We start from the raw sequence: 19,077 nt of genomic DNA on the forward strand, positions 1-19,077 counted from the left end.
AAGTGGGTCCCACCAGGTATTTTTTTCCTCTTACTCCTACTTCAAACCAAGTAATACTATTAATCACCCACCGGGCAGAACCAATTGATCAACAGTCTTCCATTTCAGAAACATGGCCAGTGGAGTACTGAAGTTCAAGATCTCAATAAAGCAAAGAGCACACAGGTAGAATGAAAGCAGGATCAGACAGAATCTCTCCCCACTTTTGCTAGTTATTATTTTTCTGAAAGGTACCTTAAGTTACACTGAACACTGAATCAAAGGCACAGACTAAAACTAGCCTTCATTGTTTATCATGAAGTCCCAGTTTAGGCACCGTTTCAGGAAATATTGCTCCTCTAGATCTTATATTTATCTGTGGAATCTGATTGGCAGCACAACACATACCACATTGCATTAAGTGTTTGTGGTTATCACTCTCCCTAACTAAATGATTACTCCCTGAGTGTAAGCACTAACATTATTCCTTGCCCTCTATGAGTCTTCAACGAATGCACGTTGAATGCACAAATGAATGAGTGATCATTGCATTTGATATTCACAAGCAGCTTTAACATTTCCCATGTTATACTTTACTTCATATGGATCATTTCTCAGGTACAAACTGAAGAAGATGACCTGAAGACAGATTTCTACAGGGATTTAATTGATTTTGAAAAAAATGAAAAACAACAAGCCTTATCATCAGGGGCAAAGGAGAATTCTTTTTATGTACCAATTTTTTATTCCTCACAAAAAAGTAAAAATGTCCAACATAACTCAGGCTTCAAACAAGCCATTCAGGCCTCCAAAGCAAAGGTAATACAAATCTTTTCTTATCTGTTCATTCTTTCTTGAAAAATTAACACCAATGAAAGTAATCAGGTGCAAAAAGGGGAGAGTTTATATATCCTAACAGTTGAATTTCTAACACACACCTCAATAGATGTCCTTTTTGTTTTGCTTTGTAAATACCACTTTAAAAGTTACAGAAGATATATCTATCTATGATAGATAGATGATAGATAGATAGATAGATAGATAGATAGATAGATAGATGAATGCTTCCTTTTAACATTTGATTGTGTTTTTGTTTTCTATTTTCTTCATTATGTCATTATAGATGTGTTTCTTATAAATCACATGTAAGAAAACTTTGTCTTTTTGTAGAACATAAAAATCTCAAGCCTTTATTAGGGAAATTCAGCTAAGGTACATTAGTGTACTCGCTGAAACATTTGATCATACTCTTTCCATTTTTAATTTTTTTTCATCTCACTGTGTTTGAACACAGTGTATATATTTTAGTTTTCTTACTTTTTCTGTTTTTTCAAATTTTTATATATTCCCATTTGTCCTGTTGGTCATTTTAGAACTTCTACTGTACTTTTAAGTTCTGGGGTACTGACCCCACCCTTTTTTAAAGTATGTTTTTACTATATTATTTGCTTATATTTTTATGCAGTGCCTAGGACCTAACCCAGCACCTAGCATGTGCTAGGCAAGGGCTCTACTGCTAAGCTACAACCCCAGCCCCCTAACTCTTTTCTTGAGGGTACATTTGCTTTCTTATTCATAGGCTTCCAATACCATAGCTTTATTGAAGTAGTTAAAACCTTCACATTCTAAGCTGTTCCTAGAGATTGTTTTGTATTTTTTTAAATATTATGTGTATTAGTTTGTGTTTAATTCTGGTTCGTTTATAAAGATTTCTCATATAATGCAATGTGCCTAACAATAATCTATATTTTATATTTGTGTAATATATAATATATGTATCTATGTATGTGCCACCATTTCCTTTACTCTCATCTTCTCTTTCCTGAGATCTCTATTCTCATTCAGTTGCCATTTTTTTAGTGTTTTCCTCAAATAGGATACACGTGAGGTTTATTTCCTAAGTCCTTATATATCTAAAATTATTTGCCTTTTCCCTGAGCAATGAAGATACAGAATACACTGGTTGTATCATAGTTCTCTTCTCTTGACAGTAGATGATATTCCATGGTCTTCTGATTTCCATTGTTGTATAGGAAAATAATATGAAAAGCTGATTTTTTGTTGTTATTTTCACTGTCTGGAAATTTATGAGAATTTATTTTTTACACTTAGAATTTAGGGTATGTCTACGTATTAGATTTTTCCTATTTTCCTTGCCAAAAGCTTCTTACAAAATACTTTCAATGTATAAGGAAATCTTTGTTAATCTTACTTCATCTATTTCACTTTCTCCATTATGGCATGTGAAATCTCTTAAGTATATCCTGCAACTCTTAAATTTTATAGGAAACAGGTTTCTGTTAGGAATTTTCATACATTTGCAAAGGTCTTTTAAAATAGTGTCATTCTCCACTACAACCACCATTCTGAGTAGCATTTGTTTTTTCCCAAGAGATGAATTAGGAGAGTGAGCTTTGAATTTTAGAACCTGGTAGTGAGGAGGGAAAAGGACAGGTACTAACACTGGAGCCAATAAGACCAGCAACTGGAGGGACCATTATATGGCTCCTGCTACCTTTACCATAGAGTCCCTCATACTTTATCATTGACACATTTATCTACTTATATCAAAATGGGACCTTATATCACCTCACAGATAATTTTCCTAAGCATTCCATTTATCTTCAAAGAAACCCTAAGAGGTAATCAGAATAGATATCATATTACATTTTGGTAGAAGAATAAGTTGAAGTATATGTATTTATTTTTAATTCAATAAACACTTATTAAATACCTACTTGTGGAAGACAGTGCACTTCAGTAAAGACGCTGTGTGCCTAGGGGTGTAGCTCAGTGGTAGAATGTATGTTTAACATGTGTCACGCCCTGGGTTCAATCCCTAGAAAAAGCACCACCCCCAAAAAGAAGCTAACTGACTTTCAGTGATCTTGGCAGTCAGTAAATGTCAGAGTTGGGAACTGAACTCAGTTATTCTGACTTTTATCCATTGTTCTTATACATTACATTACATTTCAATATATTTGATAATCATTCATTTATTTATTCTTAATTTTAACAAACTGTGGAAAGAATACAGCCCTGGTGATAGGCATGTAGAAAATGAGAATAAAATAGATTCCATTAATAACATATTGTTCCTTTAGTTTCAAATGGACTATGGTTATATACTTCCTCCAAATTTAGCTAAACTTATTAGTAAGACAAGTGAGTGCCAGTATCACCAGGAAGTGGAAATACACATCTCTATGAGCTTCTTTTAATCTACTGATTTGGAATATCTGAGGCTGCACATGTCTGGTCCTTTGTCTTTTCTTTTTTTAAATCTCTGATACAGCATTCAGGACTCAAAGTAACTACCTACAAGTAGATCCAAAAATGGGAGGGAAATGGAGATGCAAAAGAGACACAGATGTAGGTATCAGTCCTGACATTAAGACATGTTCACTGAGTTGGTTTATAAATGTTTTAAACATTCTAAAGAACAGGTGTAAAACCCTCATTTGTATATAAACAGGCATTTTTTGATCCCTAAGAATTTTCTCCCAAGCAGAAACATGCAGGGTCATTTGCAGTATCAAGTCAGAACATATGAAACTACTGTCATTCAACAATTTTGTCTTACAAAATTGTCACCCAAAATCATGACTGCTATCTTCAATTAGATCTGACTAGAATAAGGAAATCTTAGTCTAGATGAAAATGCTACTGCAACTCCTCTCCATCTTCAAGCAGTGAAATCAGCATGCCACGCACTTGAAATTTAATCCAAGCCCTTCATTTGATCTTAATGCTTTATTTTATTGGATGAAACCAATGACATTTTTGCCGGGGGGAGGTGAGCAAAGAATCTATTAAAAAAAAATAACAATCAGCTCTGTAAGATCTAGGGCTTTTCTGATTTACAAAATTGAAACTACATAGATATGACTAAAATGCAGTAAGATCTCACAAATGATTAAATGCATGTTTTTAATAAACTGCCATAATAGTATTCTTTAGTCTAAAATAGCCAGTTCCAGCTATCCCATATTGGTGAGAAGAATAGTATGCCTGTGCTTGTGCTAAGTTTAATTTGTATTTTCTATCATTCCATTTTTTTAAAAAATGGAAATATTGAACCTCCCATAACAGGCATTTCAGATACCCAGGGAGATTATATACTTCTCTCTAAAAGCAAAAGCCCCTCTAACTGTCGAAAACTATGGTTCTATCACAAAATTCAAGTGTTAAAGTTAAAAATAGAATTAATGGGTACTTACTAAAATGTGAGCTCCACAAGGGCACAATCTTTGGTTACCTTGTGCCTTCTACATCCATAGTGTTTGATGGCTGAAAAATAAATTAATGGAAGGCAAAAAGGTAAGAAGGAGAAAGGAAAAATCAAAGAGAGGAAAATGAACCCTGAGTCTTTTGATCCTTGTGATTTTCTTTCTTTTGCTTTCACAGTCATTTGGTGCCATAATTATAGTATACAGAAAGATGGCTGCTTAATAATTACCAGTTATAGTTCTTTTGTTAAAATATGGTCATTCATTCTGTTACTATTATTCAAACATTACAATGTGTTATAATTGAAAGACCAAATAAAGTATCTATTTTTTTAAATAAGCTAGTATATGTGAGTATTCTCATAGGCCTCAATGGCCATTTAGGACAATATAAAGAAAAGAGATTTTATTTATTTATTTATTTATTTATTTATTTATTTATTACCGGGGATTGAACCCAGGAGTGCTTAACCACTGAGCCACATCCCCAATTCTTTTTATTTATTTTGAGACAAGGTGAGGCTAAGTTGCTTTGGGAACTTGCTACATTGCTGAGGCTGGTTTCTAAATTGTAATCCTCCTGGAGTCCTCAGGAGTCAGGAGTCCCTAGGATTACAAGCATGCCCCACCGTACCTGGCAAGAAATGAGATTTTAAGTGTTATAACAACCATCTAATCCTAATTAACCTAACAAAAAAAGAAAGGATGAAACAAACAAAAATCCACATCTATTTTTGCCTATGGGTGGAGGATACAGAATATAAAAAAAAATTTGTTTCAAATTCACCCCTAAATCATTTGGAATCACAGCATTTTATCATTGAAAGGAAGTGTAAAGTATTCCTTGGGGCACTGCCCTCATCTTGTCACTGGACAACAAAAGTTTAGAAAATTTAAATGCTTTTTCCAGTTAGTGATGAAGCTACACTTTGCCAAACTCCACTTGAATCTTTACACAATCATTTTTCAATTGTTTGCATTAGTAAGGCATTCTAAATAAAAACTCAGTGGGGATGCAGCCATGGTGGGCAATCAAGAGAGAAAGATTGATCATTTCTTTTTTGGTACAGAACATAGGCCTCAGTCACACAGTTCCCATTATTGAGATAATCTCATCTGTTTAGTGCTCTGAACATCTCAGGAAAAGGTACTGGAACATAAAATGAAAATTATAATTGTGTATGAGAGAATATGCAATAGAGTTAAAATTGTTTTCATATTGTGGTAGGAAACAAGCTTAATGATAAATTAATGGCACTTAAAAGCTTTAATTACCTTTGATCTTCCTTTTATTTTTATTTCTTAACTTTTTTAAATTTCATTTAGGATTCTAGTTTTGTTAGGATCCATAAAGTGATAAAGGTCTTAAACTTCACAATGAAAGCAGAGGATCTGCAGCTTTCTGACGTCTTTTTGAAAGCCCTTAACCATCTGCCTTTAGAATACAACTCTGCTCTATACAGCCAGATATTTGAGAACTTTGGGACACACTACTTCTCCTCCGGCTCCCTGGGAGGTGTGTATGACCTCCTCTACCAGTTTAGCCGTGAAGAGCTGAAGAACTCAGGTATGTTTCCCTCAGCTGCCCCCTCCCCTTTTTAAAGTGGTAGGATGGCATGCAATCCATTTTTTTCTCCTACTCTGCTGTTTGAATAATTCTTCTTTGACTTTATTTAGACCTGCTTTATTTCCAGAATGATATGAAGAACAATAAAAAGTTCATACTCAGATAAATTAAAAATAGAGAATTGTACCAAAAAATAAGTATGCCTAGTCTCTGTGATTGGGCATTGTATTTGTCTCTGAATTTTCTGACATCTCAAAGCATCATAAGCTACACAGCAGAAGATAAATAAAAGGGAGAGGTTTTCCAGTACCACAAGGAAAACAAAGGTTGTCCTGTAACTCCACTCTGAAGATAATTTACTTATAGCATTTTTATTGCAGATAATTATCTAGAGCAACATTTATAGCAAATTCAATAGCAATCATTTATTTTTAATGATTTTAAGTAAAAGTCAAGGGCATAAAGTGGAAGAACAATAAGGAAACTGAAAAGGGACTGAGTTACTACAGGCCCGTACATACTACTAATGATAGAACATGAAACCAAATTTAAAGTTATTTTATTTGAGGAAAGGTTACAACTTCATGTCTTGAGGTTTGGAGCAGACATTTTTGTGCTTGCATATAAAATAACAACATAAACCACGCCTCTTTCTTAAATATTATCTGAAATTGTCAATATTAATTATCATTATAGTTTAAGTTCTTTTGGATTATTATTTTTTTCTAGCTCCTGTGTGAAATGACCAAGGGTCCTTGTGATGACTATCATGTTTCTCTTAAGAACAAAACTGGGGGCCTGGGATCGTGGCTCAGTGGTGGAGTGCTTGCCTAGCATGTGTGAGGCGCTAGGTTCAATTGTCATGTACCACATATAAAAATTAAAAAAAAAAAAATAAAGGTCCATTGACAACTAAAGAAAAAAAGGTTTTCTTTAAAAAAAAAAAAGAATAAAATTGGAAAACTATGATAGCCAGAACTGAACTCATCAATTCCCCTAAATAAATCAAAATTATTCATCATTAAACTTTTATCAAAAAAAAAAAAACCAGAAATTTATTTTAAAGTACAGTAACAGGCTAGCCCTTGGGTCAATACAATTTTAGTCCCTCTGTTCTTATATCTCACTGTGGCAACTACTAATGTTTCATATGGCTTCCCTGAGTCCCTCCAAATCTTAAGGTACTTCATAATCTATTTCCTAAGAAAAATACTGGGAAAAATATCTTTCAGAAGGATTTTTAATAAGAAGGTTTTAATAAATTTTTATCTGACATGTTTACTAAAATCCAAACTATTCATGCTAAGTTTATTTAACTATTATATTATTATTATAATATTATTTTATTTAACTATTATACTGTCTGCCCCTCGAGTTCCATTTCTTTATTCATTCTGCTGTAGCCAAGCTTACATAATGAATTTGATGTCTTCAGCCACTGCTAGAGTATCAATGCTAATCCTGAGCAAAAAAGTCTGGGGCAAATCCTAGCGCCTTTTAGATGCTGTGGAGCCCAGACAATAATTTCCTATTTGATGAGTATACTCACATATTCAAAGCAAAGCCTTTAAAACCTTAGAGATCAGGTCAGTTAAAGAACTGTGTAGATCTCTAATCAACCACCTAATGTTTCAATAGGTGAAGACTGATAGGCTAAACTTTACAGCTAAAACACTCTCACCTTCCCTCTCTTTCTCTGTAAATAGAGATTGACTATTAGACATACATGATGAAGGAAAGAGAGAGTTTGAGGTGCATTGAGTCACTGAAATTAATGCTCATACATATTTATATACCCATGTACACACCAGATATGCATAGACACATGCTATACATAAATTCACACTATATATATTACTTATAGTGTGCATATGAACAGAATATGTATGTGTATATATTTAATATACTTTACAACATTATATTCAATATTCTTAGATTCTGAATATTCTTATGTTCAGTAAATAGACATATTATACCTATACGTACATAGATGTTTCTAAGTCACAATAATAATGTGGCTGTGCAATTTTAATTGTAGTTAAAATGAAGCACATTCAAATAGAAACAAAGTTCAATAAAATGGAATTAAACAATGGGTGGGCTTGCTTGCTTCTGCGACATATATTCTGGTCTTCTCTCTTTTCTCTCTTCCTATTTCTTCACCCTTTACCTAGACATAATATGAAACTAGAGTATAGAATTAGTTTCTGTTATACTATATTCAATGAGCATTACACTCTTTGCCTTTGAGAAAGTTACTTGAAACTTGAATGAAATAAAATAAAATTGCTTTTTGTTTTCATTCCTTGATTTATCCCTTTATTATTCAGTGTCCCATAGTCATGTTAAAACCTTGAATAAAAGTTGACATTTCTTCAGTGTGCAAGGTGAAAAGAATTTCAGAAACACAGTGAAAACATTAAGCAATTAAAGTATCATACAAAATGGTAATTTAAAACTTTTGTTGGGAAGTCATCTTCTGCTCTGAATTTGAGGTGAAAAAGTATTCACACTACTATGTATTAGGATGATATTTTGACTAACCCTATTGACTTAGAGTACCTGAGGACCTGATAGAAATACTGATCCCTGTGTTGCAGCAGAGGGACACTTAGGTGTGAAATTTGGATATTGGAAGCTCCTTGGTTAGTTAGTAGATAGAGGCCAGGCATCAAGGACAGGACATATGATGGGGAAGAAAAAGCTTGTGCAGAAATTTATTGATAAAGACCTAATATCTTTTTTTTTTATTTTTTATTGTTGGCTGTTCAAAACATTACATAGTTCTTGATATATCATATTTCACACTTTGATTCAAGTGGGTTATGAGCTCCCATTTTTACCCCATATACAGATTGCAGAAAGACCTAATATCTTAATGATTCTGTTTTCAATGCCATAAGAAAGACTCAGACTTTGGCTTCTTTGGGATTCACAGATAGCCCTCAGGAAATAAAATTGAGTTTATAGTTTTTTTGTGTGTGTCATAGTTAATTAACTGGACATATAAAATTTAATTTTCACTTATAAATAATAAAAACCTAAAGAAAGGAACTGTGTGTTATGAAACTAAATTCCTAGCATGTCCCAAGGATTTTGCTGATCCACTTATAAAACAGTGCTACCACCAAGAAAAGGGAACTGTATTTATTTAGCCAGCTTCAAATAGTCATCTTTTTTGCTAGCATTGAACAGGCCAGGTAAACATGGGGGCTCCAAGCTAATAAGTTTTTACTCCCAACTAGTAACACATCTCTTCAAATATGTCAAACTGTCAAAAAAGAAAAGACCTGTGTAGAAAGCAGATCTAATTCACAATACCCAGCCTTATTTCTCAGAGATCTGTGCCTTCAGGTTTGCATTTCCCATCATGCCCAACTGGTGCCTCAATCTTTAAAAGTGCTCTTCCCTGTTTATTATAACCTACAACCCTAAATATCAGTATTTGAAAAAAAAATATGTTGCTTTAAGGTGCTTAAAATCTGATAGTTAACAGTGATAACTCTCATGAACTTGTTTTTTGTAAGGCAACTTTCAACTAAATAAAAAAGCTGGATTCTAATTTTGATATTTCTGGCAGTGAGTCAGGAAGAGTGGAGAGCTGTTTTAAGAAAAAGACAGGCTTTAAGGTCCTGGGCAACAGTGAGCAGAAACAGGGAGAAGCTAACACAACCCTATGAGGTGGGCTACAGTGTTCTCATGGATGCTTCCTAGGGTCAGTGTTGCAGCAGGAGATGCAGGAACTCAATCATGGATTCCCTTCAAATTAGCCCAGATAGGTAGGAACCACTAGGTATATAAATGTGCTCAATCTGTTTCCTTGCACTGTATTCTACTCATACGTGGTATTGAGGTCACTGAGAATGACCACAGACATTGCCATGGGAGTGATTCAGATGGCAAAATATTCAATGGATGAGGACTGGGAGTTTGGAAAAGGACAAAAACAATGAGAATTAAAGGTACCGTATAACCCAAGCCTTAGAGCATCAAGGATTTTACAAGACTTAAAAGATTGTAAAAAGTCATCCAGTAAAAGCAACTTTAAGAAACGAGGGAGATGTCAATCCCAGATCCCACAACTAAAGGGGTGGAAATAAGGCAGTGTCGATCTCCCGCAGAGACCACAGGGAAACAGGATGGAATTCAGGAGAGCCAGGGAGGAGATGAAGAGTTCAGAGTTCAGGGAGTCAGAATTTCTGAGATTAAAATAAGAAATGTTGGGAGGTAGGAAAGAGTGAAAAGCTGAGTCCTGGAGAGGACGCATAGAAGATGAAAATGAGTGTTCAGGGAAGGAGAGATGTTTGGCATTTACATTTTAGGTCATGTACAGGTGAAATACGCTTAGGTCTCATGGAATCAGCTGTGACCCAGAAAGCAGGCCTTATAGTGGGGTTCAGAACAGAGCATGTCTAAATCTCTTGATTTTCAGGGCTACTCAATGGTCATGTGCAGAAGAAAAGATAGGCTTTAAGGTCCTGGGCAACAGTGAATAGAAACAGGGAGAAGCTAACACAACCCTATGGGGTGGGCTACAGTGTTCTCATAGATGCTTCCTAGGGTCAGTGCTGCAGCAGGAGATGCAGGAACTCAAAGACATGCTTTCTGTTCAGGATCATCTCTGGTCCTATGCAAGTCTGAATCAGTATATAACACTGTCTACTGGAATTAAGGACAGAGGCTTAGAGCGTTTCGCTCCAAAAGGGACCAGAGTTTCATATTCCTCTTCTGAATCCTCAATGGCACAGTCTAAGCGGGTTTTGTTTGTATTCCATTTTCTAGGGTTAACAGAGGAAGAAATACGAAACTGTATCCATATTGAAAAGAAGAAGCGAATTCTTTTTGTTAAGAAAACAAAAGTAGAGAAGAAATGTACTACTAACAAGCTGTCAGAAAAATATGAAGGTAATGGTCCTTTCTTAGCCACTTGTCCAGTGTGTCCAGTGTAAGTACCATATTGCATATGACTGTGCTATCTTTAACATTTAACATTTCATTCACCTGCCTCACAGCCCTGTGTGTGTCAGGGGAAAGGTGCAAATAAAATAACATTAGCACTACTTAAAATATTTTCAAGTAGTGGCTAAAGTTTTCTTTATCTAATTCTTAAGCTGTTAAATTTGGGTGGAGAGGCTACTGGAGATTGAACTCAAGTGGCACTTGACCACTGAGTCACATCCCAGCCCTATTTTGTATTTTATTTAGAGACAGGGTCTCACTGAGTTGCTAAGGGCCTCACTAAGTTGCTGAGACTGGTTTTTAACTCACAATTCTCTTGCCTCAGCCTCCTGAGCTGCTGGGATTGCGCCTGGCTAAAGCTGTTTAATTTAATGAACAATTTCTAAGTATCCCCATGGGTAGAATTCAGTATGAAGCTTTGTAAGGCGAAGGAGTAAGATCTGGACATTCTTATTAAGAAACTTACAGAGTAAGGATATATATAAATGACCATTAAAAATAGACTGATAAATGTTTAGAAGAGGTATTTTTTAAAGGCTATGAAAGTACATTGGGCTGAAGAAGATGGGCAGATGGAAATCCTGAGATTAAAATATATCAGGTCTTGTGACAAGAACTATTTGGGGGCCGTGCATTGAAGGCAGAAGTTGACTTTGGCAAATGAAGAGGAAGAGAAAGAAAATCCAGGCCAACCTTTCAAAGAAAAAAGACACTAGTCAGGTTTTGCAGAATGATCTTCCTCTTTCCCAGTGTTCTAGCTACTGCCCTCTTACATCCTAATCCCCAACCCAGCTTTCTCTTTTGAGCTCCAGACACCAGCTGTTCACCAAGCAAATCTACCTGAACATCAGTATGTTCTTTCCCTTCTCAAGCTGTTCTCATCACTATCTAGTGTTGCCTTAGTTTCACAGCCTATAGGGATTATTGTGAAGGCTTAACAGTACGACTAGCATAGGAACCAGCAAACTGTGCCTACCTCTTTTTCCCTCTCCTTCAACATTCCCAGGCTTGATGCATGGCGGTGCCATCCACCAGGTCAACCAAGCCAGGAATCTGGGAATCACCTTTGATTTTTTTCCTTCTTTCTAACCCCCATATTTAATAAGTAATCATGTACAATCAATTCTATCTCCTGAATACCTCTCAAAGTGTTCTCTTCTCTTTAATTCCATGTACATAACTCCATTCATTATATCCAATCTGGACTATCACAAAAGTCTCTAAAACTGGTCTCCTTGTTCTGAGTATTCCCTTCTTGCAGTCTATTCTACACATTTTTGTGAGAGGGATTTTCTCCAAGACAATTCTTATTCATGAAATCCTTATGCTTTAAATATGTCATGGTCCCATATAGCCTCAAGGATAAGCCCGCACATCTCTCTGCATAGCTCAACTTTATGTCATCTCCTAAACACATCATGCTCTCGGCTATGCCTTGCCTCTATAAATAACTCTTTACTCTGTGCACAATTTTTTTATTCTCTTACTTTGCCTGACTGCCACTCATTTGTTCAGAACAAAGGAAAGGAAACAGGATCACAGAAACTCCCAGATTTGAAACTTACACTCTCATAAGGAATATGAGAGAAAAATAAAAATGTAATATTCATCACCAAAATAATAAATATATTATACTAAATGCATAGAAATTCGGCTTGAATATAAGTAAAATGAAAAGAACTGTATTAACAATTACATTTGCATTCTAGCAAACAAAAAAGGAAAGAAAATGAAGGCAAAAAGAAACAACATACAAAACAGACAAGTAATTTAGTAATATAAATCAAAGAATGGATACAGATTCTTTACTAGCTTATCATGAAATAGAATATTTTAATAAGAACATGAATTCGATAAGTCAAAAGCTCAAAGATAAAAATTTAAATATGCAAATTAAAGGAAAAGGAAGACTTCAAAGTCAAGGTAAAAACATTGAGCAGCATTACCGTTATCATTATAAATAAATTAGACACTGAATGGACAAAACATAGTAGTCTGAATATAAAATTAATAAAGTTAAACACATGTAAGAATTATCTAAAGAAATCACAATAAGTACAGAAAAAAATCAGTTATTATTAATGAAAATAGAATGACAAACCATGTAAGTTCATGTACAAATATGTAACAAATCCTACTAATATGTGTAATTATAATGCACCAATAAAAATTTTAATTTAAAAAATAATGAAAATATTAAAACATGCACACAACAATAATAGCAGCGTTTTGTAAGAATCTATCCTGGGTGACACACACCTATAATCCCACCTACTTGGGAGGCTGAAGCAGGAGGATCGAAAGTTCAGTGCCAGCTTCAGCAACTTAACAAGATCCTGTTTCAAAACAAAAATAAAGAAAAGGACTATAGCTCTACAGTAGAGTACCTTGGATTCAATCACAAGTACCATAAAATAAAAGTCTTCAAAATAAATGAAGAAATTTTATATGTATAATTATGTCAGAGTTAACCCCCAATATTATGTATAACTATAAGACACTAATAAAAACATTGAAAAGACATATGGTTCACGTATGCAACTTCAAGGGGAAAAAAACTGATTTTTTTTTACTAAATCCAAAGATTTAGAAAATGAATTCTACAAGTATCTAGGTTGAAAAACACAAGTTTTATACACAACAATGACAAAACCTGGTTGTCCTAGACTTCTCCATAACAACATTCTGCAACAAGGTATTGGAGAAATCCCACAGATTTCTGAACAGGGGAAAGAAGTGTCTTCATATGGAAAAATAACAGGAAGATGTTATCAAAACAGGAAAGAATTCTGGTAATATACATTCTTGAGTACTTACTGAAAAAAGAAAACCACTCAATGGCAAAATCATGTCACAAAGAAAAAATGAAAAAGAACAATTGGAATAATTCACATGTTCAGATATGATTTTTTTTATACAATGGAACTTAACGTCTTTCTCAAATGCCCATTTCTTCTAAGTAATAAAAAAATATATAAAAATGCCAACGTAATGTAACACAGTTATTCAGTGTTTCATTTTTCAATTTTCAGTCAAATATAAGATTCCCTCACCTTTCTCCTTTGCTGTTTCTCAGGGATATTCTGTGTGTGTGTTTATGTGTGTGTACATGTGCGTTCATGTGTATGTGTGTACATTTGTACATGCATTGGGGGAAGGGTATCCTAGCATCAGAGGAAAAATGAAACCTTTGTTAGCACAAAGCCCTTTCTTTGTCTTTGCTGCCCTCAGCTGATCTGTTATTTGCCTACCTTGGTCCTCATCATTAGACACTGGCACCCACCACCAATGCTAATGGTCCTGCCATACCCTTTGAATCTTCTTCACATCAACCAACATCATGCCCCTTTGTCTAAAACCCTCTCTCAAGATTTCCTCATCTTCTTTAAGATTTAGGCAACTCCTAACTCTTTCCTGAACACATAATTGTGAGAGCCTTTAAAGCAACTCAGGGGACCATTTGCTTGGGCACCATGTGGGATATAAAATGTTCTCTACAAGTCTCACCATTCTCATTCTACTCATAGAGAAGATTTAGATACAAACGACTATGCATTGCTATCAAATTTCTCTTGTATTACCATCCCTCCCAAGACTGCTCAGTGCAATAGAATCCCAGGTCTAAGCTAAGAAATTCGTCACGTCTAAATTTTCATTATACCATATCTAACATTCTCCATTTTCCCTTCCACTCAAAAATCTATTTTTTTTCCTTTTGAGAAAGAAAGGGGTTCTTATGTCATTGTTCATTTTTTCATTCTATGATTGGTATTATAAATTCTATGGTTTGAATCCTAGCAGGTTTGGCTCTTGGTATTTAAGTTAAAGTTTTAAGAATTCCAAGAATTATTTTCTCTTTCAACAGCCTGGTTCTTGACTTTGAAAACCATGGCCTTCAGGTCTATAATTTCTGCTAGATTCAAAAGTATACTTGAGAATTCAGAAGAAAGGTTTTTTATTCTTTTTTTCTGTCAATCTTCTCTATTTTGAGGCTGTACTGTTGAAAAACCCACGATGTGGCTTTAATTATGAGAGGAATGGCAGAGATAGAGCTTAAAAAAACATAGAAAGCTTATTGACAATAAGACTGGGATCCTAATTAGAATAAGATGTACTTCATGTTAGTATAAATATGTCAAATTATACTCTACTGTCATGTGTAACAAAAAAAGAACAAAAAATAAATAAATAAATTGCTGAAGACCAAAAAATTAAGGAAACAGACAAAAGTTAATACCAAGACTTTAATCCAATAAATAAAAAAAGAATTTAGGAGTGAAGAAACAGTGGGCAAACATGAGTCAAGGAAGACTGAATCATTTAATATATAAAACTAACATTAAATAAGGGGAATGAGGATTTTATTTTTCTGAATTGCTTAAATATTTAATATGCTCAAAATGCAATATTTATTTCAAAACAAACAAGTCTATAAATTATTAACTTATCAGGCAGTCCAAGGAGCCATTCTGTTTACCACCTGTTGTTATTCATGATTAAAGTAGCTACACTTCTTTTTAATCTCACTGCAACCCCTATTCACAGTATCATAGCACTCATTGCACTCTTTACTTCCTATTTCCTTCATTAAGATGTGAACAAATTTAGGACAGTGATATAGTCTTTATGTCCACCATGCCTAACACATTATAAATGTTTAATCAATGTATTTATTTTTATTGTTGGATACAGAATAGTGGGATTCGTTATGCCAAATTTATATGTGCACATAGCATGATTTGATCAATCTCATCTCCCATTAATCAATGTATTTCTATAAACATGAAAAATTGAAAGAAATTATGCACAAATGATCAACATTTAGTAAGTTCCTATTATGTTCCAGGCACCACTCTAATTGCTTTGTGTGTGTTAACTTTTCATCCTCTCAGTGACCCCAGGAGACTGCTTCAGTTATTACCTTATAGATGAGGAAACAGAAGCACAGAGAGGCAAAGGCTGAATACATAAGTGAATAAATGAATATTTCAATTTAGTTTGAGCATAAACTTGTGAAATAAATCAAGGAAAGCAGTTTTTTTTCTGTATTAAGCACGACTGTATGCCTTGGTTAAATATTTGGTCTTAATTCTATTTAAATATTCTCACTGTAACACTTAGGATCTTCAGGAAGGTAATAGGTGTGAAGTGTGAAAAGGGAGTTGTTGCATCTTTAAATTTGAAAACTCCCAGTGTAAAAAATAGTTAAAGAGAACTCCTCTAAGTTTTTAAAATCATGAAGAACACTATGATTTTCTTTTTTCAATAAGCCTATATGGTATGCAGTTACCACACCCCCTTTCCCCAAAAAAAGGCCTTACCAAGAAATTTAGATTTAGTATTGGGCCAAACACTCTGGTGAATTCAGTAGAAAAACAGTAAAAATTACTAAGTATGGAAGTAAATTCTCCTTTACAGATTATTTCTAGTTGTGATGGATTAAGCACATTGCATTTCTATTAAATTTACAAGACAGACTATATAAATTCAAATTTTGGCTCCAATATTGATTAACAATGTAGCCAACATCAAGATCCTTCTTTTCTTTGCTTTGGGTTTTTGACATATAAAATGAAACTAATAGTATTTATTTAATGTATGTTTCATGAGAACTTAACAATCTATATAAAATGATAAGAATAAATCCTGTCTTGTTATAAATACTGAGCTCGTATAAGTTATCCTTTGGCAGTTGTCCAGGTGACATATAGTAAAGACATGTAATGTAGGGAAATAGTAGAAATTTAGAAATAGGCAAAAATATTAAATAAGCCTGTCATGAAAGAAGATATTTAAAGAGCAAACATGAAAAGAACATATCAGGAGTTGAAATAAATTTAAATTCCATAAGATACTACCTCATACAAATGGTGAAATTTTTAATTTTTGTTTTGGCTTTTGCTTAAATTTTTTAAATTTTTTTCATGTTTTATTGGTACATTATAATTATTTATAATAGTGTGATTCAGCATGGCATATTCATACCTACACATAACATAAATTTATTAGTCTCACTCACCAGTCCCTCCCCTTTCTCTTCTCCTCTCCTTCTTCCTGAACCTCTTGCTCTACTCTATTTATCTCCCTTCTATTATTATTATTATTATTATTATTAAGTAGTGCATTAAATTTATATATATACATATATATGTATATATATAGAGAGAGTGGTATATTTGTACATAGGCATAGCATAATTTAGTAGATTTTTTTCCTTGGTACTTCCTCATGTCCCTCCCTTTCAGGTAAAAAATTTTAAATTGACAAATTTTGACAGAGTATGGAACCAATCACCCAAACTGCTGATAGAAATTTAAATTGATGAAACTATTTGGACACTGGAAGTGCTTACTGAAGTGGTAATTTTTATATATATAGACATAGCTATCAATAAACATTTTATATATATAAACATATTATATATATTTATAAATAATAAATATATATAATATATATATTTATAAATAAACATATTATATATATATTTTATATATATAAAATATTTATTGATAGCTATGTCTGTTTCTACACATGAATATATGTTTATATAATGTATGTATTAATAATCTAGCAATTATACTGCTGTTTGTTCCCAATAGAAACATGCACAAATATGCTAAAAAAGTAATGTACAAAAATATGCACAGTAACATTTTCGAATGTTAGTTTGAATACATATATGACTGGATACAACTCAAATATCTGATCAAAACTGGATATGACTCAAGTGTCTATATCAAGAATAAAATGGACAGGGATATGAATTAATGAATGCTATACATAATGTAGACAAATCCCACAAACATAAGTCTGAGTGAAAAAAAACATCACAACAAAGTATACATTTTATACCTTTTCATTTGAAATTCAGAAACAGACAAAACTAATGTACAAGGATAGTGAAGCTGTGGGTTGGATTTGAGAATGAAATAACAGTTGACAGAAGCCTTCAAGGAGACTTCGAGGGTGCTGCTGGTGCTCTTGGTTAATGTGGGCAATGACTATGAAGGCATGTTCACTTTTAAAAAATTAATTGAGTTGCATACTTACCGTGATGTGCTTTTATGTGTGAAAATTATACTTCAGCAGAAAAGTTTACTTAAATATATGAGAGACAATACTAGATTAGAATCAGGACTACTTTGGAAACTGAATTGATAGAGAGGTATTGGGATGAGAAAATACCATATATGGAGCCTGGTTTTCAACTTGTTGAAATGAGAGGACACTGCAAAATTAGGGACAAACATAATAGTTTTCAAACTGGTGTGTCAATCTCCCACAGCTACCCAGTTGGCACAGTACTGCTAATGTACCTGAATCCTCTCCCTTCCCCATCACAAAACCTTTTATTGATTCTAGAGAATGTAGTGGTTTTGAAGCCTAGAGAATAAACCCAGTTTTCTTCATTTTCCATTCATATCTTCTTAATTCTGCCACTTTTCCTCTTCAAATTTAACTCAGACTGATGCCTATCTGCCTTCTCTTCAGAATATAGCACATCGACCAGATTTGGGCATGTGCCTGTGGTGTCCCAGGCTTTGAAGCCCACCATCTTCATAGCAAGTCTTACCTATGCCCCATGGTCATGACAGTCCTCTTTTCAGAGTGCCACCCTCCCTAACTGCCCAGATCATGGCATTCTTTCACCTTCTTAACTCCAGAATCATGAATTGCTTACACTACTCAGTAATACTTGGCAAAACTATTTGCATTATTGTTCTTTTGTTATGTTTTATATCTTTTCTTTCCATTTCTCCCTTCCTCCCCTTCCCGTCTCCCTCTATAAATGGAGAACTATGAGTCTGTGCTGGACATTTTCTCTTCCAGTTCCTTTAGGTCCACCCAGTTTTCTAGTAGTCTGATGACAATAATAGTATTCCCTCATATTGTCCTTACCTTCCTCTTTTCCCTCCTTCCTCATCCTTCATTTAAATTTTTTTTTATAGTTTTGCTAGTATATTTCTGTACCTATGCTGTCTCCTCATGGAGGGTCAATATTTTACATTTCTCTCAGACTTCTGGCATATGGAAACTTCTCAACAACTTCTTGTTAATGCCATTTACCCCAAATCAATAGCATATTAAGGAAAAAGCATACACGGCAACACAGATTTGTCCATTTCTAGCTCTGAATTGTTTCACTTAAGCAATTGGACTCCAAATTTTTCAAATCCAAAATATTGTAGAAAGTTATTTTGAAATAATATACCTAATACATGTATAGATATATACTAACAAGTTGTATAAATTTATTATTCTAAAAATATAGAATGCCAAAAATATGCAAATGTATAAAAAAGTTACAGAAGACAGTTTAGATGAAATAAACAGAATTTTTTG

The 19,077-nt window shown here is 33.9% G+C and overlaps 1 protein-coding gene across 4 annotated transcripts in view; it reads left to right on the forward strand.

Moving 5' to 3' along the window:
- The window catches only part of C6 (complement C6), a 79,297-nt gene that overhangs the window by 35,005 nt on the left and 25,215 nt on the right, over positions 1-19,077 (forward strand). For all 4 annotated transcript variants that reach the window (XM_015490475.2, XM_048814026.1, XM_048814027.1 and 1 more), the window contains 3 exons: positions 598-798; positions 5,535-5,775; positions 10,558-10,680. In XM_015490475.2, coding sequence (XP_015345961.1) covers positions 598-798; positions 5,535-5,775; positions 10,558-10,680 — 565 coding nt within the window. The remainder of the gene's footprint in view (positions 1-597; positions 799-5,534; positions 5,776-10,557; positions 10,681-19,077) is intronic.

The sequence above is a fragment of the Marmota marmota genome, unplaced genomic scaffold (assembly GCF_001458135.2).
Source record: "Marmota marmota marmota unplaced genomic scaffold, marMar, whole genome shotgun sequence".
NCBI classification, from domain to species: Eukaryota; Metazoa; Chordata; class Mammalia; order Rodentia; family Sciuridae; genus Marmota; species Marmota marmota.